The sequence below is a fragment of the Lithobates pipiens genome, unplaced genomic scaffold (genome assembly GCF_037356315.1).
Source record: "Lithobates pipiens isolate NorthernLeopardFrog02 unplaced genomic scaffold, aLitPip1_a1.2 Scaffold_13, whole genome shotgun sequence".
Lineage (NCBI taxonomy): Eukaryota > Metazoa > Chordata > Amphibia > Anura > Ranidae > Lithobates > Lithobates pipiens.
This window is the reverse complement of record NW_027507718.1, coordinates 290,835,495-290,859,216: the sequence shown is the minus strand read 5'-3', so window position 1 is coordinate 290,859,216 and position 23,722 is coordinate 290,835,495. Positions and strand designations below refer to the sequence as shown.

Sequence of the window (23,722 nt, the reverse complement as noted above, 5' to 3'; positions counted from 1 at the left end):
AGGGGTTACTAGTATGTAGGACACAGTACAAGGGTCCGTAGTATATAAGGCAGAGTGCAGTGGTCAGTGGTATGTGGGGCAGAAAATGGGGGTCAGTGGTATGTAGGGCAGTGTACAGAGGTCAGCAGTATGTGAGGCAGAGCACATGGATTTGCACTATGTAAGGCAAAGTAAAGGAGTCCTTAATATTGTGAATATTGAGAACTAGTGTCCCCATTAAAAGGTTACCCCTTTGTTTGAAATTTTCCGTAAAGCAGAGCTCCTGCCCTCCCTCCACCCCCTCCAAAAAGTTAAAGTCAGCCGGTACAAATACTGTAGCTGCTGACTTTTAATATTAGGACACTTACCTCTCCAGGGATCCCATGATGTCGGCACCCCAGACGATTTTACAGCCTGCTCTTGGGTGCTGCCATTGCCATTCCTTGCGGCTTCACAGCCGGTTCCCTACTGCACATACACAAATCGCGCTGCTCTTTCTGAATGGCCCGGCAGCGGCGGACAGGAGGAAAGGAGCTGAACTTCAGGGGACCGCAACAAGGTCTCCCGGAAGTGGAGACGGGTACCTGTCAAAAACAGGTACCCACTCCCTCCCGAAAGGTGCCAAATATGGCAGCGGAGGGGGAAGAAAGCAAACAGGCGGTGCTTCCCCTTTTGGATGGAGCTCCGCTTTTAACTTTCACTCTCTGGGATAACGGCTAACAGGACAAATGGCGAGGGTGAATCTCTCTATGGAAGCAGAGACTACAAGAAAAACCTGACAGGTGTTATAATAACTCTCCACTCTATCCAAAATGTAAAAAAAAAAAAAAAAAAAAAAAAAAAAAAAAGTTTACACTTTAGATACTATTTTATTTACTACTATGTATCAAAACATACAACAAAAGAAAGTTCTGTTTTGTCCATGTAAGAATCAGGCTGCAGCTTTTCCTTAGAAAATAGAACATCCATCTCTATGTGTTATCTATGGAATTTCTAGGGTTATAGCCACAATTAGGAGACATGCCAGCTGTTCTCCAAAAGGAGGATCTTATCTGTTCCCCTGCCATGGACTCTGTAAGAAAGCCATGAAGTTTACAGGAAGAATATGTAGCATTTGGATGTTGCAGCAACAATGTCAGATATGATAAACTAGTGCAACTGCTCTAATCTTTCTGAATCTCTTTTGTCTAAACTGTTTATTTTCAGATTTTTCCAAGCAGTGTTCCCCTGCCCATGAGTACTATACACGTGTGTGTTGTAGGAGTAGATAGGAGGGTGGTATAGTTTGGATACAGAGAGGCTCAGTCTCACCTCCCCATGCAGCAGGAAGGGGAGCAAGTTCCCCAGACAATTCCATTATTCAGCACATCCAAGGGAGGAGAAGAGGAGAATGTGGAGGCAGCCCTGGCTTGCTGGAGCTCAGACATCCATGAGAAGTTTCTAAACTCTCCTGTGCCTTTCTCTCCATCTGCCTGGCATCAAGCAATACATGTGTTCAGCCTGCTGAATGCAGAAAGCCCAGCCCTGCTCAGATGGAAGGGGACTTCAGCCTGAGGGGACTTCTGCACTGAGAGACACATATGTCCTCCAAGTTATTGGGTGGCAGACAAGCACCAGGATGGACTGGGGAGCTGTAGGACAGCCGTGCCAACAACAGCCAGATGCTCTCACTTCACTTACTTCGCTGTGCAGCTGGGAAGTGGAGCAGGAATAAGTAGATGTAGAGAAGGAATAAGTAGTAGAGCAGGATTTAGTAGAAGTAGAGCAGGAATAAGCAACTTCTATAAGCACTGCTGGTGTGTCCTGCAAACCAAAGTTCCCAGCACATTCCTCCAGCAGGGAGCTGGATAGTGACTCACCTAAACTTAGGTCAGGGTGGGGGGTGGGGTGGACAAATGGTCACTTTGCTGACCCCTACACAGCACATGGCTACTAGGCTATGCTGGGCTGACCCCTGACTGAGCCTGGAATGGGGCAGGCTGGCTGGGTGAAAATGCAGGGGCTGGGGGCACTGGCTGCCCTGTCTATGGTGAGCATCATGACCTATGGATACCTGTCCTTGGACAAAGGTATGGAGGAAGAAGAAGAAGGAGACATCCTGGGGAGAGAAGTGGGGGATCAGCCTCACATCATCTTCATCCTGGCTGACGATCAGGGATACAGGGACATTGGGTACCACGGATCGGAGATCAGAACTCCTACCCTGGATTCATTAGCGGCACAGGGAGTCAAGCTGGAGAACTACTATGTCCAGCCGATCTGCTCACCCTCCAGGAGTCAGTTCATCACTGGGAAGTAAGTACTGCATGAGCACACAATATACACACACTGCCCACATCACCACTGAGAACCGAGTATCCTACATCACCACTACAATCCCTACACACTGCACACTCAGCTACAACTGGGGGGACTACACCCATCAAACCTGATTTATACTATCCTATATATATACACATCTATGACACGTCCTCCTATTAGTATTATTGATACTTGGTGTCTTTGGTACCCACAAGTTTCTCTATGTTTACAAATATCTAGTAACAACATGTACAAGTAACTGCACAGAAAAATAAATAGCTGACATATTACTTATAACTTTACACACTAATTCTTTGCACACAGGATGAGATTATCAGACGATCGTCCATTTTTTGCATGCTAATCTCAAATCGAAAAGTTATGAAAATTCTCATACAACAGAATAAAAAATTCAGAAGTGATGCAATGTGTTGTAGTGTATTTGTATTGTACTTTTGAATGAGAACTGTACTGGTTCACCGAAAATCGCACAAATCTGGTATCGTAAGAGAAAAATCTTCCTGCTTGTCCCATCGGATAATATCGGATGAACTGTCGTGATCGGCTCTCGAAAGCTGTGTACATAGGTGTGCGCAGCCTATTGCATTAGGGTGTGCGCCCCAAATGTATTAAAAACATGGACAGTGTTAGTTATTATACTTTTTTTATTTTTTTACAATTTTTTTTAAGAGCTCGTTCGAGGGCATTTGTGCAATAGCAGGGGGAATCTGCGCCTCTGAAGGTGATTAGGGTGTGCCCGGGGCACACCCAGCACACCCCCTGCGCACGCCTATGGCTGTGTACTAACAATCAGATTATCATACAATCGCTTAGAAATTTAAAAATGATCATGTGTACAGGCTGTTAGTGTACTATGAAAGGCTGATCATACATTATACAATCTGATTGTACAATATCCTTTAGTGCCTGTTTACATCAAAGAGCAGTGTGGGAAACTCACGTTCCATGTATGTTTCCCGCACCAAGTTGAAAATGCACTGCACTTGCGATCTGCAGCGGGTGTCAGTGTTAACTTAACACCCCAGCTACAGGTCACAAGCTTAAATGTGTTTGCCTGCACCAGACCACATGGTACAGTAACTGTGTGTTTTATAAAGTGAAATCCATTTTATTAACCACTTTAGCTCTGGAAGAATTTACCCCCTTTCTGACCAGAGCGTCGTTTTTTTTGCGATCCAGCACTGCGTCGCTTTAACTGACAATTGCACGGTCATGCGATGTTGTACCCAAACAAAATTGACTCCCCCCCACCACAAATATAGCTTTCTTTTGTTATTTGATCGCCTCTGCAGTTTTAATTTTTTGCGCTATAAACAAAAAAAGAGCGACAATTTTGAAAAAACACAATTCGGGTTATTTATGAAAGACAATAGTGATGGACGAACTTCCGACGGGACGTTTCGCGAACGCGAAACGCGAACGGACACAAACGTTCGCGAAAACGACCGTTCGCCGCGGGCTCCATTGACTTCAATGGGAGGCGAATTTCGCAAACCTTTAGGTCGAATTTGCGGCCACGGGGTAATTATTAGGGGGTAGCACGTAGTCCCACCACCTGGACAATAGCATAATACATGTATGAGGTGAATTTGGGATCGATAACTACAAGCATTTTTTTTTTATTTGGGAAATTGTTCTGACAATTCAGGACTATGGAGCTAATGAAGGCAATGGAGGAGAGGGAAGGTCAGGGACCAGGGTAGGCAAACAAGAGGGTGCAGGAGATACAGAGCACTGACAGCAGCACCGTAATACAGAGCACTGACATCAGCACCGTGACATACAGCGCTGACAGCAGCTCCGTGACATACAGCGCTGACAGCAGCTCCGTGACATACAGCGCTGACAGCAGCTCCGTGACATACAGCGCTGACAGCAGCTCCGTGACATACAGCGCTGACAGCAGCTCCGTGACATACAGCGCTGACAGCAGCACCGTGACATACAGCGCTGACAGCAGCTCCGTGACATACAGCGCTGACAGCAGCTCCGTGACATACAGCGCTGACAGCAGCTCCGTGACATACAGCACTGACAGCAGCTCCGTGACATACAGCGCTGACAGCAGCTCCGTGACATACAGCGCTGACAGCAGCACCGTGACATACAGCGCTGACAGCAGCTCCGTGACATACAGCGCTGACAGCAGCTCCGTGACATACAGCGCTGACAGCAGCTCCGTGACATACAGCGCTGACAGCAGCTCCGTGACATACAGCGCTGACAGCAGCTCCGTGACATACAGCGCTGACAGCAGCACCGTGACATACAGCGCTGACAGCAGCTCCGTGACATACAGCGCTGACAGCAGCTCCGTGACATACAGCGCTGACAGCAGCTCCGTGACATACAGCACTGACAGCAGCTCCGTGACATACAGCGCTGACAGCAGCTCCGTGACATACAGCGCTGACAGCAGCACCGTGACATACAGCGCTGACAGCAGCTCCGTGACATACAGCGCTGACAGCAGCTCCGTGACATACAGCGCTGACAGCAGCTCCGTGACATACAGCGCTGACAGCAGCTCCGTGACATACAGCGCTGACAGCAGCTCCGTGACATACAGCGCTGACAGCAGCTCCGTGACATACAGCGCTGACAGCAGCTCCGTGACATACAGCGCTGACAGCAGCTCCGTGACATACAGCGCTGACAGCAGCTCCGTGACATACAGCGCTGACAGCAGCTCCGTGACATACAGCGCTGACAGCAGCTCCGTGACATACAGCGCTGACAGCAGCTCCGTGACATACAGCGCTGACAGCAGCACCGTAAGCAGCCCCAGGAGGAAGTCAGCACAGCACAGGGATGGTGTGATCCCCTCATAATAAGAACCCCCAGGAGGAAGTCAGCACAGCACAGGGATGGTGGGAGCCCCTCATAATAAGAACACCCAGGAGGAAGTCAGCACAGCACAGGGATGGTGGGAACCCCTCATAATAAGCAGCCCCAGTAGAAATATGACACCGCTCAACCTCTTCAAAGAGGAGGGTAGGGGCATATAGTACGGTGTGCTTTTTTGGGTCAGGGAAGTGAGCCAAATGAATTAAGAAGGTCTGTGTGCTTGATTCCAAAAATTGTTTATAGACATATACATGGTCTACTGATCACATGTGTTGAATTCCTCCGAGATCCATGCCTCATTCATTTTTAGAAATGTGAGGTAGTTAACACTGTGGTGAGCTAGGCGAGTACGCTTATCGGTCACAATCCCCCCTGCTGCGCTGAACGTCCTTTCGGACAGGACACTGGATGAGGGGCAAGCCAACAGTTCGATTGCAAATTGGGCAAGCTCTGGCCAGAGGTCAAGCCTGCCCACCCAGTAGTCTAGGGGTTCATCACTCCTCAGAGCGTCCACATCGGCCGTTAACCCAATGTAGTCGGACACCTGACGGTCTAGGCGTTCCCTGATGCTGGATCCGGATGACACCTGTCGATGGGTCGGCTGAAAGAATGACCTCATATCCGAAGTCACCAACACATCTTCAAACCGGCCTCTTCTTGCAGGCGCTGTTGGATTGGTACCCGCAAATCCTTCTCTGGGAGTGGGAATTGCTCCTCTGCCAGCGCACGCAAAAGCAGAATGCAGCATTTCTCGAAGCAAGGCCTGGAAGTGCTGCATTCTGACAGCCCTCTGCGACGGCGGTAACATTTCCGCCATTTTGTGTTTGTACCGGGGGTCTAAGTACGTTGCCACCCAGTACTGGTCCTTGACCCTCATGCTTTTTATACGGGGGTCCCTATTAAAACACTGGAGCATGAAGGCCCCCATTTGCACTAAAGTGGAAGCGGTGTGGTGGCCTGGCTCCTGCTCATCATCCAGGATAATGTCGTCCTCTTCATTCTCCTCTCCCCATCCTCGCACAACAGGGATCCCAGAAAGGTTTAAAGCATGCTCTTCTTGCTCCTGCTCATCCGCCCCGGCACCATCCTCCTCTGACTCCTCATCAGACTCCTGTTGTTGACTTGTCTCAGATAGAGTAGCCCCCCCTGGGAATTCATCCAGCATTGCGACTTCCTCATCTTCCCGCTCCTGCTCCTCCACAGCCTGATCAATGACACGACGCAATGCACGCTCCAGAAAGAAGGCATAAGGTACCATGTCACTGATGGCGCCATGGCTGCGACTGACCAGTTTGGTGATCTCCTCAAATGGCCGCAGAAGTCTGCATGTGTCGCGCATGAGCAGCCACTGGCGCGGTGAAAAAAAACCCAGCTCCCCAGAACCGTTTCTTTCGCAGAGTTCATACAGGTAGACGTTAACTGCACGTTTCTGCTGGAGCAGCCTATCAAGCATATAGAAGGTTGAGTTCCATCGCGTCGGGCAATCGCAAATAAGACGTCTGACCGGCAGATGGTGTCGCCGCTGAATGTCAGCAAGGCGAGCCATGGCCGTGTAAGATCTTCTGAAATGGGCCGAGATTTTCCTTGCCTGCCGCAAGATGTCCTGGACCCCAGGGTATTTGACAAGGAATCGCTGCACGACCAAGTTTAAGACGTGTGCCATGCACGGCACGTGCGTGATTTTGCCCTGTTTCAATGCGCTAAGCAGATTGGCACCGTTGTCACACACCACTTTACCAACTGTCAAATTGAGCGGTGTTAGCCACTCATCTGCCTGTGAACGCAAAGCTGAAAGGAGTGCCGGGCCAGTGTGGCTCTTTGCTTCCAGGCACAACAGACGCAGCACGGCATGGCAACGTCTCACCTGGCATGTGGAATAGGTTCTGGGGAGCTTGGGCGGTGCAGTGGAAGAGACGCTAGCAGCGGAAAAGGAGGAGGCAGCTGAGGAGGAGAGGGAGGAGGATGGAGTAGGAGGAGGAGAAGAAGAGTCAGGCCTGCATGCAATCCGTGGCGGTAAAACCAAATCTACACGGGTGCCACGGGTTACATGCTTGACGGCCGTCAGAAGGTTCACCCAGTGGGCAGTAAAACTGATATACCTTCCCTGCCCGTGTTTGCTAGACCACGTGTCTGTGGTCAGATGTATCTTGGCACCGACACTGTGTGCCAGAGATACATTCACTTGCCGCTGAACATGGCCATATAGCTCTGGGATGCCCTTCTCTGAGAAATACTTCCTTCCTGGGACCTTCCATTGTGGTGTTCCAATGGCCACAAATTTGCGAAAGGCCTCCGAGTCCACCAGTTTATATGGCAGTAGTTGGCGGGCTATGAGTTCTGACAAGCCAGCCGCCAACCGTTGGGCAAGAGGGTTATCCGGCGTCATCATTTTTTTACGCTCAAACATTAGGCCCACGGAAGCCTGCCTTTTTGCAGAAAAATGTGAGCTTGGCGTGATGGAAGGTGGAGTGGAGGACAATTGTGAGGAGAGAGGAGAAGGAGAAGTAGAAGACGAGGCTGGACGGTGAGAGCCTGCAGTGTGGCTTTGTGTGTTCCGTTGCTCCCACTGGGCTCGGTGATGGCTGCTCATGTGCCTTCTTAAGGCGGTCGTCCCTAGGTGAGTATTGGGCTTACCGCGACTAACGCGTTGACTGCAAAGATTGCAGATGGCAACGCTATTGTCAGCAGCGGACACGTTAAAAAAAGCCCACACTGCGGAGCCATGTGCCGGTGTCCTGGGAGCGCCAGATGTGACCGTACATGGTCGATGACTCGCTCCTGATACATTTGCAGTCTGCTTTGTCCCTGCTGTGCAATGTAAGTCATTGCTGCTTCTCCTCCCTATCTGCTGGTCCATATCTCCCTCTGAACTCCCCTCCTCTTCCTCTCTTGTGGGCACCCACGTGACATCACTAGACACGTCATCATCAACGTCACCTTCCCCACCGCTATAAGTAGAGTAGGCAGCAACACCGGGGACCAACCTCCTCCTTGGGCTGATCTGGGTACTGGCGTCAGACTGCTGAGTAGCGCTTGTTGCTACCTCCTCTTCCTGATCCAATACCAAGAGTGGCTGCGCATCAGAAATGTCCTCTTGATATGGATCGGAAAATAATTCCAGTGACTCAAGCGGAAGGTATGTGGTGGTGGTGGTGGTGGTCGTGTTGTTGGTGGTAGTGTCTTTGGGGGTGCACATAGCAGAGAGTGAAGAAGAGGGTGCAGATCGAGAGGATGAGGAGGGTGCAGAAGAGTAAGGCTGAGCGAGCCACTCAACCAAGTCTGGTGCATCCTTTAAAGTAATTGAACGCACCTTCTGCAACTTCCCACTTTGGCTCAAGCCTGTTGCTCCTGCCCTACCCCTACCACCCCTGCGGAAGGGCCTGCCTCTTCCTCTGCATGTCATTTTTTAAATGACCCTGTGACAAAACTCTTAGTCCCTATACCGCTGAAGGACTGCTGCAGTATAGGTGAGCGGTCAGCAGTGGTGCACGTCAACCCTATCTATTGTGGACCGATAGCGGTCCTTACAGAACAGCAGACTGTACCGCACTCAAGCCTATGTACCGTAGCACCCTATACCAAGTTACCAGTCCTTATAAGAACTTTTGTGGACCAAGCAGGTTGTGTATTAGTGTTTAGCAGACTGTACGTCAGTCCCTATACCGCTGAAGGACTGCTGCAGTATAGGGCAGCGGTCAGCAGTGGTGCACGTCAACCCTATCTATTGTGGACCGATAGCGGTCCTTACAGAACAGCAGACTGTACCGCACTCAAGCCTATGTACCGTAGCACCCTATACCAAGTTACCAGTCCTTATAAGAACTTTTGTGGACCAAGCAGGTTGTGTATTAGTGTTTAGCAGACTGTACGTCAGTCCCTATACCGCTGAAGGACTGCTGCAGTATAGGGCAGCGGTCAGCAGTGGTGCACGTCAACCCTATCTATTGTGGACCGATAGCGGTCCTTACAGAACAGCAGACTGTACCGCACTCAAGCCTATGTACCGTAGCACCCTATACCAAGTTACCAGTCCTTATAAGAACTTTTGTGGAACAAGCAGGTTGTGTGTTAGTGATTAGCAGACTGTACGTCAGTCCCTATACCAATGAAGGACTGCTGCAGTATAGGGCAGCGGTCAGCAGTAGTGCACGGCAACCCTATGTATTGTGGACCGATAGCGGTCCTTACAGAACAGCAGACTGTACCGCACTCAAGCCTATGTACCGTAGCACCCTATACCAAGTTACCAGTCCTTATAAGAACTTTTGTGGACCAAGCAGGTTGTGTATTAGTGTTTAGCAGACTGTACGTCAGTCCCTATACCGCTGAAGGACTGCTGCAGTATAGGGCAGCGGTCAGCAGTGGTGCACGTCAACCCTATCTATTGTGGACCGATAGCGGTCCTTACAGAACAGCAGACTGTACCGCACTCAAGCCTATGTACCGTAGCACCCTATACCAAGTTACCAGTCCTTATAAGAACTTTTGTGGACCAAGCAGGTTGTGTATTAGTGTTTAGCAGACTGTACGTCAGTCCCTATACCGCTGAAGGACTGCTGCAGTATAGGGCAGCGGTCAGCAGTGGTGCACGTCAACCCTATCTATTGTGGACCGATAGCGGTCCTTACAGAACAGCAGACTGTACCGCACTCAAGCCTATGTACCGTAGCACCCTATACCAAGTTACCAGTCCTTATAAGAACTTTTGTGGAACAAGCAGGTTGTGTGTTAGTGATTAGCAGACTGTACGTCAGTCCCTATACCAATGAAGGACTGCTGCAGTATAGGGCAGCGGTCAGCAGTAGTGCACGGCAACCCTATGTATTGTGGACCGATAGCGGTCCTTACAGAACAGCAGACTGTACCGCACTCAAGCCTATGTACCGTAGCACCCTATACCAAGTTACCAGTCCTTATAAGAACTTTTGTGGACCAAGCAGGTTGTGTATTAGTGTTTAGCAGACTGTACGTCAGTCCCTATACCGCTGAAGGACTGCTGCAGTATAGGGCAGCGGTCAGCAGTGGTGCACGTCAACCCTATGTATTGTGGACCGATAGCGGTCCTTACAGAACAGCAGACTGTAACGCACTCAGGCCTATGTACCGTAGCACCCTATACCAAGTTACCAGTCCTTATAAGAACTTTTGTGGACCAAGCAGGTTGTGTGTTAGTGATTAGCAGACTGTACGTCAGTCCCTATACCAATGAAGGACTGCTGCAGTATAGGGCAGCGGTCAGCAGTAGTGCACGGCAACCCTATGTATTGTGGACCGATAGCGGTCCTTACAGAACAGCAGACTGTAACGCACTCAGGCCTATGTACCGTAGCACCCTATACCAAGTTACCAGTCCTTATAAAAACTTTTGTGGACCAAGCAGGTTGTGTGTTAGTGTTTAGCAGACTGTGCGTCAGTCCCTATACCGCTGAAGGACTGCTGCAGTATAGGGCAGCGGTCAGCAGTGGTGCACGTCAACCCTATCTATTGTGGACCGATAGCGGTCCTTACAGAACAGCAGACTGTACCGCACTCAAGCCTATGTACCGTAGCACCCTATACCAAGTTACCAGTCCTTATAAGAACTTTTGTGGACCAAGCAGGTTGTGTATTAGTGTTTAGCAGACTGTACGTCAGTCCCTATACCGCTGAAGGACTGCTGCAGTATAGGGCAGCGGTCAGCAGTGGTGCACGTCAACCCTATGTATTGTGGACCGATAGCGGTCCTTACAGAACAGCAGACTGTAACGCACTCAGGCCTATGTACCGTAGCACCCTATACCAAGTTACCAGTCCTTATAAGAACTTTTGTGGACCAAGCAGGTTGTGTGTTAGTGATTAGCAGACTGTACGTCAGTCCCTATACCAATGAAGGACTGCTGCAGTATAGGGCAGCGGTCAGCAGTAGTGCACGGCAACCCTATGTATTGTGGACCGATAGCGGTCCTTACAGAACAGCAGACTGTACTGCACTCAGGCCTATGTACCGTAGCACCCTATACCAAGTTACCAGTCCTTATAAAAACTTTTGTGGACCAAGCAGGTTGTGTGTTAGTGTTTAGCAGACTGTGCGTCAGTCCCTATACCGCTGAAGGACTGCTGCAGTATAGGGCAGCGGTCAGCAGTAGTGCACGGCAACCCTATGTATTGTGGACCGATAGCGGTCCTTACAGAACAGCAGACTGTAACGCACTCAGGCCTATGTACCGTAGCACCCTATACCAAGTTACCAGTCCTTATAAGAACTTTTGTGGACCAAGCAGGTTGTGTGTTAGTGATTAGCAGACTGTACGTCAGTCCCTATACCAATGAAGGACTGCTGCAGTATAGGGCAGCGGTCAGCAGTAGTGCACGGCAACCCTATGTATTGTGGACCGATAGCGGTCCTTACAGAACAGCAGACTGTACCGCACCCAAGCCTATGTACCGTAGCACCCTAGACAGACCAAGTTACCAGTCCTGATAAAGAGCTTTGTGGAACAAGTGAGTTGTGAATGATTAGCAGACTGCAGCAGAAGGGCAGCAGTCAAGTATAATATTCTTTCTATATTTGGAAGAAAGAATATTATACGTGTACAAGCCTATTACCGTACCACTGATACCAGTCCTGAAAAGAACCTTTGTGGAACTAATAGTAACAGCAAGTCTTTAAAATTATCCTCACTGCCTGACACACTGCTTCCTGCCTGTCCCTATACAAATTGGCAAAAAAGAGTAGGCTGGAACGATTAGCTGGAACAGCTCTTTTGTGGACCTGATAGTAACAGCTAATGATGATGATGATGATGATGATGAAGAAAGACTAATCTGGCTGAGCTGTCCCTAAAATAGCAGCATACAGCGCTCTGTCCCTTTATCTAAACTGACAAAAGAAACTCAGGCTGCTGACCTAACACCTATACCAGTCCTGAAAAGAACTTTTGTGTACCAAATAGCTAGCGTTTTCTCTGTCCCTACTCCACACAGGATCCTTTCCCTACAGTGACAGAAGAAAGAATGTAAAATGGCCACCGGATCGGGTGTATTTATAGGTTAGGGGGAATGTCCAAGTGTCCATGAGCTGTCATGTCTCAATTGGTTGTCCTGTAACACATGATAAACGTGTCACGAAAGGTTAAAGTTCTTGTATACATTAAACACGTAAGTCCGCCGGGGCGAACGACGGAAAAAGGCGTTCGAACCCGCGGACGGCGAAAGTCGGAAATTCGCCGCGAAACGACCGCCGGGCGAACCGTTCGGCCATCACTAAAAGACAAATCCACTTTGCACTACAAGTGCAAACTACAAGTGCAACTTGTACTTTAAATTGCACTGAAAGTGCACTTGGAAGTGCAGTCACTGTAAATCTAAGGGGTAGATCTGAAATGAGGGGAAGCTCTGCTGATTTTATCATCCAATCATGTGCAAGCTGAAATGCTGTTTTTTTTATTTTCCTTGCATGTCCCCCTCCTATCTACAGCGACTTTACTTCCAAGTGCACTTTCAGTGCAATTTCAAGTGCACTTTGCACTTGTAGTGCAAAGTGGATTTTCCTTTAGTAAATTACCCCCAATATTATGTACTTTTTGTTATAATAAATATCCCCATTTTTTTTTTAAATGGTAATTTTTTCTCAGTTTAGGCTGATATGTATTCTTCTACATATTTTTGCTAAAAAAAAAAAAAATCGCAATAAATGTATATTGATTGGTTTGCACAAAAGTTATAGCATCTACAAAATAGGGGATAGATTTATAGCATTTTTATTATTATTATTTTTTTTTTTAACTAGTATTGGCGGCAATCTGCGATTTTTATCGTGACTGCACCCAGATTGGCCCTTAGGCTAGGTTCACACTTCTACGGGTGGTCACAGGTGTGGGACAGTGAGTAAATCGCACCCGCTTTTTTGCAGACCGTCAGTGCCAGTTCAAACTGGGGCTAAGTCACCTGACAAGTCGTGCTCCATTCAGTGCAATGGAACCATTCAAATCAAAGTGACTCAAATCACTCCAACTTAGAAAAAGGTTCCTGTGCTACTTGGGGGCAACTTCGGAGCAGCTCGCATTGATGTCTATTAAAGAAGTAGTTTGCAAGCCGTGCTGAAGTAGCACTGTGTGGGGCGGCTTTGAAGACACTCCAGTGTGAACCGAGACCCATTCATTCTTAATGACACCCTTACACATCTAAAAACGCAGCACATTTTTGGCTGTGGGAAATCACATGTTGAAAAAGTGCTATGCGATTTCCATGCAGCTGCATTTCCAGAAAGGTGCCAGAAAAGTTTTTCCTGAATGAAAAGCATGCACAGCAGCCAATTCAAATGAATGGGATGCCATGCTTGCACAAATAAAGCTCACAGAGTTGCATAGATGGGAACCTATAGCCGTAGGGTTGGTTCACACCAGATGCAGTCCAGTGCATTCTTATTCTGCATCAAAAATGCATGGACAGTGTTTAACATGGACTCCAGTGGCCCTAGTTCACACCAGTGCAGTGCGTTCCAGGGCAATCAACATAAGAAGAAACAAGAAAAAAATGTTGTATTTATTTCTGTATGGCATCTGGAACGTGACAAAATGCATCAAAAATGCATCGGAATGCACATGTCCTCAAATGAGATGAAAGAAAAAAGGGAGGGGGTACACTGAAATGCATCAAAAACGCACATGCAGAAATTGCATTGTGGACTGGCCGTTTACATTGGTTCACAGCAGAACACAGGTTCCTACGCAATCCCACGCATTCCCCTGCCGCGCACTTTTGACCACCCATTCATTTGAATGGACTGTAGCATGCACCGGAATGTGGAAAAAGTAGTGTAGTGTACGGTACTGTGGTACCATGTGATTTGGTGACTGCAAACATATTGAGTTTGCAACATTATTATTATTATTAATATTATTATTATCAAGCAAGATTTATATAGCGCCAACGATTTGCACGACGCTTTACAACATGATGTATTTAATGTGCCATTAACAATTAACTGGCAACCCCACATTCTCACAAAGGCGGCATATTCACCTAGGGTACAGGAAACATGCATGGAACACTCCTTTCCCACATTTTCATGCTAACCAACCCTTAGAGTCCCCATACATGTTACAATTTGATCATCATACAGTTTTTGTACAATCAGATATAGATTTTCCAAAACTGTGTAATACGAGGACCTTCCTAATCTATCCAATCAATTTGTATCCAATCAGGCAGGCCCTTGTACTACACAGTTTTAGTAGATCTAAGGAGATTGTACAATCAGATTGTAAAGTGTATGATGAGCTGATGATCTACCATCAACTATGTAGTATAAGCCCCTGCCTGATTTGATACTAATTGAATGGATTGTTTAGGTTTGTCCTTATAAAACATAGTTTTGGTAGATCTAAAGCTGACCATATAAACATATAATCTGATTGCACAAGCTTCTTAAGATCTGCCACCAACTATATAGGAAAGAGCATGGCCAATTTGATAGAAATTGAATAGATTGTTTATATGTGTTCTCCTATGACATCGTTTTGCTAAATTTAAAGGCGATTATACCGAGATTTGTACAATCAGATTTTATAGTGCAGTGATGGCAAACCTTGGCACTCCAGACATTTTGGAATTACATTTCGCATGATGCTCAACTACAGTGCAGAGTGCATGAGCATCCAAAACATCTGGGGTGCCAAGGTTCGCCATCACTGATATAGTGTATGGTCAGTTTAAAGGTGATTGTGCAATCAGATTGTTTAGTGTATGTCCAGCTTAAAGTGGTACTAAAGACAATATAAAAATTGCCAGAATAAAGGAAAGGGATGATCGGCACTCAGGATGACATCCAAAGTAGTATTTCTTTATTAAATGCATGTACAAAGCGATAAAACAGCTTACGCGTTTTGGACATTAGTATTTAGTTATCAGCTATGACTAACGTCCGAAATGCGTAGGCTTTTACAGCTTTGTACATGCATTTAATATACTATTTTGGATGTCACCCTGAGTGCTGACCATCCCTTTCCTTTATTGTGGTACGTTGGAGGTGTCAGCAGCCTCAAGGTCTGAGCTTTTATGTGGGAAGGATGCAGTGCCTATACTCCTGTTTTTCTTAAATACAAAAATGACATACATGATGCAATCTGTCACTAACATTAACACAGTGGTCTTTGTCTACGTTTCCCCTGTAACTTCGTGTTTTTACCTGTTGATCCTGCTGTTATTTTTTTCAGCTTCCTTTAACTGCTTGGCGACCAGCCGCCGTCATTATAGGGCGGCAGGGTGGAGCGATCCCGCAAGCCGTCGTAGCTATACATCAGTCCCTTCAAGCGGGATAGCAAGCGCACGTGCAAGGGTGCTGATGCTGGTGGCCGGCGGTCATGAGTAATCACAGGCACGAGAGGCAAAACAGGGACGTGTGTGTGTGTGTGTAAACACACAACCCGCTTTTCTGTGAGGAGAGACAGATTGTAAGTTCCTAATAACTAGGAACCACGATCTGTCATCTCTTCTACGTCAGTCATCTCCCCCTACAATTAGAACACACAGTCAGGGAACACACTTAATCCCTTGATTGCCCCCTAGTGTTAACCCATGGCAGTGTCATTTTTACAGTAATCAGTGAAATTTTTATAGCACTTATCCCTGTATAAATGCCAATGGTCCCAAAAACGTGTCAAAAGTGTCCGATGTGCCTGCCATAATGTTGCAACCCCCCCCATAAAAATTGCAGATTTCCGCCACTACTAGTAAAAAAATGTAATAATAATAATCCCCTATTTTGCAAAACTTTTGCGCAAACCAATCAATATACGCTTATTGCTATTTTTATTACCAAAAATATGTAGAAGAATACATATCGGCCTAAACTGAGAAATTTTTTTTTTTTAAATGGGGATATTTATTATAGAAAAAAGTTTAAAATATTGTTTTTTTCAAAATTGTCGCTTTTTTTTTTGTTTATAGCGCAAAAAATAAAAAATGCAGAGATGATCAAATACCACCAAAAAAAATCTCTATTTGTGGGGGAAAAAAAAGGACGTCAATTTTGTTTGGGTGCAGCACCGCATGACCGTGCAATTGTCAGTTAAAGCGACGCAGTGCCGAATCGCAAAAAATGGCCTGGTCATTCAGCAGACAAATCTTCTGGGGCTGAAGTGGTTAACAGATCAAGCTGTGGAGCAAAAGCAGCAGTTACAAGGGTCATCTTTTATTCATTTATGTGAAACCTTTATCCCAAAAGGAAAAGAAAAAAATGGTTTGTGTAACTCCTTAAAAAGTGTTAGCTGGAGTTCGGCTTCCATGTGTAAAGCCCCATACACACTATCAGATTTTCTGCTGAGTTTTTCCTTCATATTTACCAAAACCATGTAGTAGAAGAGCCTGCCTGATTGCATACACATTGAAACTCCTAAGGTTTGACCTAATATTATAAGGTTTTGGTAAATCTGAAGACAAAAACTCAGCAGAAAATCTGATAGAGTGTATGGGGCTTAGTCAATTATGTGAAGTCCAGATCTACTAATCCTTCTCCAACCAGTGTTGCTGACCAAGGGTGTCTCCATTCCATAGACAGAGGAGCCACCCTAAGACAGGAAGTGTGTCACTAGTTGGATCATCAGGTAAAAATAAAGGAAAAAAAATAAAAAGGAAAACTAACACAGCCACTGATTGGTAAGCTTCGATATATTGTTTTTCATTTAATTTTGTTTTGGGTTTCGTATTACTCTAAGTTTGAAGCAGAATACATATACATGTATGATAACGTTTCTATAAGTTACTAATTGTATTAAAATGGAACTGAAGTACACCTATAATTACCTCCCTTTCAGCATTGTGAAGCCTGTGTGTTCCCTCACCTGACATCTCTGCTCAGTCTTCTACCCTCTTGATTGGCCAGCCCTTGATAACATAACTCTTGTACATGCATGTGCATAGAAAAGCCTCCAAAAGGCGAGGCACTGATGTTGGACGAGAAGGCCTGGCTCACAGTTTCCGCTCTAATTCATCCCAGAAGTGTTCTACGGGGTTGAGGTCAGGAGTCTGTGCAGGCCAGTCAAGTTCCTCCACCCCAAACTCACTCATTCATGTCTTTATGGACCTTGCTTTGTGCACCCAAAACTGTTCACACAAAGTTAGGAATGTGAAATTATCCAAAATGTCTTGACGCCTTAAGAGTTCCCTTCACTGGAACTAAGGGGGCAAGCCCAACCCCTGAAAAACAACCCCACATCATACTCCCCCCTCCGCCAAATGATTTGGACCAGTGCACAAAGCAAGGACCATAAAGACATGGATGAGAGAGTTTGGGGTGGAGGAACTTGACTGGCTTCCACAGAGTCCTGACCTCAACCTGATAGAACACATTTCAGATAAATTAAAGAGCCAGGCTTTCTCGTCCAACATCAGTGCCTGACCTCACAAATGTGCTTCTGGAAGAATGGTCAAACATTTCCATGGAATCACTCCTAAACCTTGTGGACAGCCTTCCCAGAAGAGTTGAAGCTTTTATAGCTGTAAAGTTTGGGCCAACTCTGTATTAAACCCTACGGACTAAGACTGGGATGCCATTAAAGTTTATGTGCGTGTAAAGGCAGGTGTCCCAATACTTTTGGTTATATAGTGCAGGAATAACTCACTCAGTACAGTGGGGGGGGGCAGAAATCTGACACAGGAATTCTCACATTTTCACCTGGTGATCTGATTAGTACCCCACGTCCTGCGCTTTGGTTTCTCCACTCCACTGGAGGAGCAGCAGAGACACCTTTTAACAGCAACATTGTCAGTCTGGGGACAGTATAAAGATTGTCTGCTGATTTTTGTCATCAGATTTACCAAAACCATGTAGTAGAAGGACCTGCCTGATTGCATACAAATTGAAACTCCTAAGGTTTGACCTCATATTATATGGTTTTGGTAATTCTGAAGGAAAAACTCAGCAGAAAATCTGATAGTGTGTATGGGGCTTTAGATGCACTAGTAGATTTAGATGTACTTGACTTATAAATTAGCTAGCATGTATTAAGCAGTTACAGCAACAGCTTTTTCTTTTTAGATAAACATTTAGCATTATTGAATAAAAGCTGATCATTGTAAGCACCCTTTCAGTGTTAAATAGTTTGTCTCAATACTCTGACTGCTTCTTTTACTAAGCAGCTGGGTCTTTGAAGTTGAAAAATAATAGACTTAGGTCCTGTTTACACTTGTGGTCAGGGGGCACTACAAACACACTGTTGAGCCATGTTTTATCATGCCCAGCAACTCCCACAGGAATTGTAAAGCCTCACTTTAATGCATTCTATACCTTCTTTGCTGTAGCACCCCCCCCCCCCAGACACCTCCCCCCCCCCCCATTTTTTTACCTGGACCAATTTGTTCTGATGCTGTGCACGAGCCCAGTGGCTCTAGCTGCTGGCTCTCATCTCATTGGACAGATTGATAGTAGCGGGACTGCCAATCAAATCCAGTGACATGGAGCAGGGAACGAGGCAGAGTTGCGCTGTCTGTGTCAGTGGATGCAGCAGCAGGACTCAGGAGCGCACCCGCACAGGTGCCCCCAGGGAAAGCGGAGGCACTGTGGGGGCACCCAATGAACGCTTACAGTTTATAATCTAAGAAATGCATGTAGTTTTGGTGTGGTAGTGTAGGGGGTTAAAACAAGTGGTGGGCGGTGACATAGTGCCTCCTCAACCATTTGTCAAATGACCTCGAAAAGCAATCTGAGCATGGATTACTTTTTGGAAAAGAGGCAGTCCTTACCACACATGTAATTGACAGACGGAAATTAAGGAAGAAAGCCAAAAACATACCATGTTTACCATATCAAAGAATTGGTAAACTGCAATATAATACATTTATGATTTTGGGTTTAATACTTCTTAAAAGTGTGCCAAATAAAGTGATGAAACGATTTTATGTTTTATGGTATGTTTTCATGTTTTTATTGCTGTCTGTGTCCCCAGAGAGATTCACTCTCTCTTTTTGTCCTGGTTAACCATTGTAAGGGGGACAAAATTCCTAAATTTAACACCTGTCACTAGAACAGGAGGTGGAGAGAAATCACCAATTGGGGACACCTGTATTATAATGACATCTGTCTAAGAGAAGGTGTCACCTCTCTTTTGGAGAAATTTCCTCTCACTTCCTGTTATGATACTGGGAAAGGAAGTGAAATTCGCACAAATGGAAACCAGACAGAAAAAAAAAAACAGACTTTATTTGCTCCCCTTGATGCTGAGCTGGCCACACTTCAGATACACCCACACAGAGGATCCAGCATTATCCTGCTGAGCCCCTCTTCTCTGCAGTCATTGCTGAGTCCCATGCTGCCATGTGCATTAGTGATGTCAGCAGGAGGCTGTGTCGGCTCTTCCAGATTTCAGTGCAGTCTACGGATGACGTGCCATTAGGCCAGCCCCCCTTCTCATGTGGGTAACGTGAGGGCTCCCGGTGCCTCTTGAGATATGCATGCCACCAGGCATGTACTGGCCATCGGGACTACCGGGAGTTTCCCGGTGGGCCGATGGCTCAGTGGGCCACTCTGATGTAAGGGGTGTTGATGGGACACTGTTGTAAGGGGGCTGGTGATGGGACACTCTGATGTAAGGGGGGTGCTGATGGGACACTCTGATGTAAGGGGGTGCTGATGGGACACTCTGATGTAAGGGGTGCTGATGGGACACTCTGATGTAAGGGGGTGCTGATGGGACACTCTGATGTAAGGGGGTGCTGATGGGACACTCTGATGTAAGGGGGTGCTGATGGGACACTCTGATGTAAGGGGTGCTGATGGGACACTCTGATATAAGGGGTGCTGATGGGACACTATGATGTAAGGGAGTGCTGATGGGACACTCAAAATGTAAGTGGGCCAGTCTGGATGAAGTCCAGGGCCAAATTTCTGTCCCAGTCCAGCCCTGCATGCCACATATCCCAGGAGCCGCCCGGGGCACTCACTTGATTCAACTAGGCATGAATGAAAAAACTGAAATGCATACCTCCCAACTTTCTGTGATGGGAATGGGGGACACCTATTAACAAAAGTATGTAGGCATAGGACACACCCCCTGCCACACCTCCCTTAACCACTTCAGCCCTGGAGAATTTTACCCCCTTCCTTACCAGAGCACTTTTTGCGATTTGGCACTGGGTCGCTTTAACTGACAATTGCGCTGTCATGCGATGTTGCACCCAAACAAAATTAACGTCCTTTTTTTCCCCAGAAATAGAGCTTTATTTTAGTGGTATTTGATCACCTCTGCGGTTTTTATTTTTTGTGCTATAAACAAAAAAAGAGCGACAATTTTGAAAAAAAACACAATATTTTTTACTTTTTGCTATAATAAATATCCGATTTAAAAAAAAAAAAAAATGTTCCTCTGTTTAGGCCGATACATATTCTTCTACATATTTTTGGTAAAAAAAAATCATAATTAGCGATTATTGATTGGTTTGCGCAAAAGTTATAGCATCTACAAAATAGGGGATAGATTTATTTTTTAATAGTAATGGCGGGGATCTGCGATTTTTTTTGTGACTGCGACATTATGGTGGACACTTTTGACACATTTTTGGGACCATTCACATTTACACAGCGATCTTGCTATAAAATTGCACTGATTACTGTGTAAATGTGACTGGCAGGGAAGGGGTTAACACCAGGGGGCGCTGCAAGGGTTAATATGTTCCCTTTGGGAGTGATTCTAACTGTGGGGGGAGGGGACTCACAAGGGGAGGAGACCGATCGGTGGTCCTCTGTACTGGGAACACACCATCGGTCTCCCCTCCACTGACAGGACGCGGATCTGTGTGTTTACATACATAGATCCGAGGCCCTGCTGTGTTCCCGGGCAATCACGGATGCCCGGCGGACATCGCGACCGCCGGGCACACGCACCGGGTCCCGAGCGATGCCACAGGTGCTCGCGCGCACGCCCCCTAGGCGGCCAGGAATCAGAGGACGTCATATGATGCCCACTCAAGATGGGAGATCCCATCTGTGGGCATCATATGACTATAGGCCGAGGCCGAAGTGGTTAAAGGAGAATTGTACAAAAAAATGATTGGTTAAACCTACAAGTGCTTTTTTTACCACTACTATTACTTTATACTGGCCTTTGGAATTTACAAATGCAGCAATTTAGAAATTGGATGAAAGGTTTAGCACTGGGAAACAATTTTTGAAAGGTAAATAGTGCATTTTATATACAACTATATAACACTCGTGACCCAGTCCTGAGCTCTGTGACCGCGCATGTGGGACCCGTGGACCAGATCGCCGCCGGTGTCCCACGATCGGGTCACAGAGCTGAAGAACGTGGAGCGGTAAGTATAAACAAACCTCTCCCCATGCTTTCTGGTAAGCCTGTCACTGATCATCCGTTCCCTGTCATAGGGAACAACGATCAGTGACATCACACCCCAAGCCACGCCCCCTACAGTAAGAAACACACATTAGGTCACACTTTACCCATTCACTGCCCCCTAGTGTTAACCCCTTCACTGGCAGTGACATTTTTACAGTAAGCAACACATTTTTTAATTGCACTGATCTCTGTATTAATGCAAATGGTCCCAAAAATGTGTCAAAATTGTCTGACGTGTCCGCCATAATGTCGCAGTCACAATAAAAATCGCTGATCGCCGACATTACTAGTAAAAAAAAAAAATTATTAATAAAAATGCCTTAAAACTATCCCCTATTTTGTAGACGCTATAACTTTTGTGCAAACCAATCAATAAACGCTTATTGCAATTTTTTTACCAAGAATATGTAGAAGAATACGTATCGGCCTAAACTGAGGAAAAACATTTTTTTTTATATATTTTTGGGGAATATTTATTATAGCAAAAAGTAAAAAATATTGCATTTTGTTCAAAATTGTCGCTTTATTTTTGTTTATAGCGCAAAAAATAAAAACCGCAGAGATGATCAAATACCACCAAAAGAAAGCTCTATTTGTGGGAAAAAAAGGACGCCAATTTTGTTTGGAAGCCACGACGCACGACCGTGACGCAGTGCCGAATCGCAAAAAGGGTCCTGGTCCTTTAGATGCAAAATGATCCGGGGCTTAAGTGGTTAAACTTTTCCTTACTTTATCCAAAGTTAAAACAAATACGTTTCATATTTAGACATACTTTAAACATGAACCAACGAGTAATTCACATTTAATGCATTAATACATTTTATGACAATTTTATTAGACACTTCTTAATAAACAGTCACACATTACATCCTGTCCAAAAAAGAAAAGTACAAATCTGGCGTTTTATTTCCCATTTCTAAATTCTTCTTGAGTTTTGTCAGCAGATTTTTTTTTTTCTTTTGAGAGGATAAAGGCTGGAGAGCAGAGCTAGACACTGATTCACCACTAGATCCCTGCACTTCTGAAAAGGAAACGCTAGCTGCTCCGTATGGTACAAGATGAGCTCATTAGCTTTCTGCTAACCGAGTGCAATAAATTACATCCAGTGTCTAACAATCTGCAGAAATGTCTCAAAGTTACAGAAAGCTGGCATGAAGAATCCCCTTGTCAGGGATTGTAAATTATATTTCTGAGGAAAGTTAACTCTCACAAACCAAAACTATGCATTGGTACTAGGAGTAGTAATAGTAATATAAAGTATATGCTACACCCCGACAACTCTGTCCAAACACATTACTTTCTTCCCCATTGTATATAATCTAATTTCCGGACCCTACCACAGACACACAATCACATACGAAATGGACAATTTACTCTGACGCTAATTAGTATTTCTTTGGATCGTGGAAGGAAATAGCAACAATCTGAACAAACACAGAGTCTGTGCTAATTCACTGACTCTGAATGTTACATAAAGCAGCTGATTGCAACCAAGGTTGTGTAAAAGCCTGGGGCTCCCCCAGAGCTTGCTAGAGGGCTAGCTAACCTCTCATTTGATGGTGCTTGGACAGTTCCTGGGTCAACACCACTTGGCAGCACCAATAATCTGTTTAGATGTGTGGAAGGGTGGCATTCTTTTCACTGGCTACCATTATAAGGGGCATTTCCAACTCACCCTCAATGAACTGGTATTACCAGGGGTTCCCTGAGACCTAAAAATGATTTCAGCAGTTCCTCTACAGTAAAAGCGGTTTGAAAGGCTGACATAAGGTACAGTTTAGGAATTTTTAAATGTGTTCCAAGTTTACAGAAAGGGTTCTACCGTGAGAGAGGATTGGGTGTGTTTGGCTCTCTTCTTACATCATCTGCTGATGTCACATTAAATGATCCTGTCCAGTAAGAATTCTTCAAAAATAAGAATTGAAGCTCCAATTTTTATTTTTGCTGTATTACACAACAAACCGAGGAAACTGTGGAGATCACAAAAGTAAAACCATATGTACACAAAAGGAAGCTTTTCCAATACTATATATGGTGCAAATTATTTCTACTTATAGCCTTATGCAAATTCCTACAACTTTTAAAAGCTAAACTCCAGGTATGATCTTAATTACATATTTACATTGGTCCAGCTTGCCACAATGCAAATATCAATATATGAGGGTCCACTGGGGAAGCCGATAATCACTGTAGTAGTTGGCGTTACCACAGTGATAGTCGCTATCTGCTAAATGGCATCCCATCTA

General features: G+C 45.8%; 1 protein-coding gene across 1 annotated transcript in view; it reads left to right on the top strand.

The window, feature by feature from the left end:
• The first annotated feature begins 1,107 nt into the window (after window positions 1-1,107).
• Window positions 1,108-23,722, top strand: part of ARSJ (arylsulfatase family member J) — a 167,578-nt gene continuing 144,963 nt past the window's right edge. Inside the window, exon 1 of the mRNA XM_077476808.1 lies at window positions 1,108-2,274. Coding sequence (XP_077332934.1) covers window positions 1,949-2,274 — 326 coding nt within the window. The 5' untranslated portion in view covers window positions 1,108-1,948. The remainder of the gene's footprint in view (window positions 2,275-23,722) is intronic.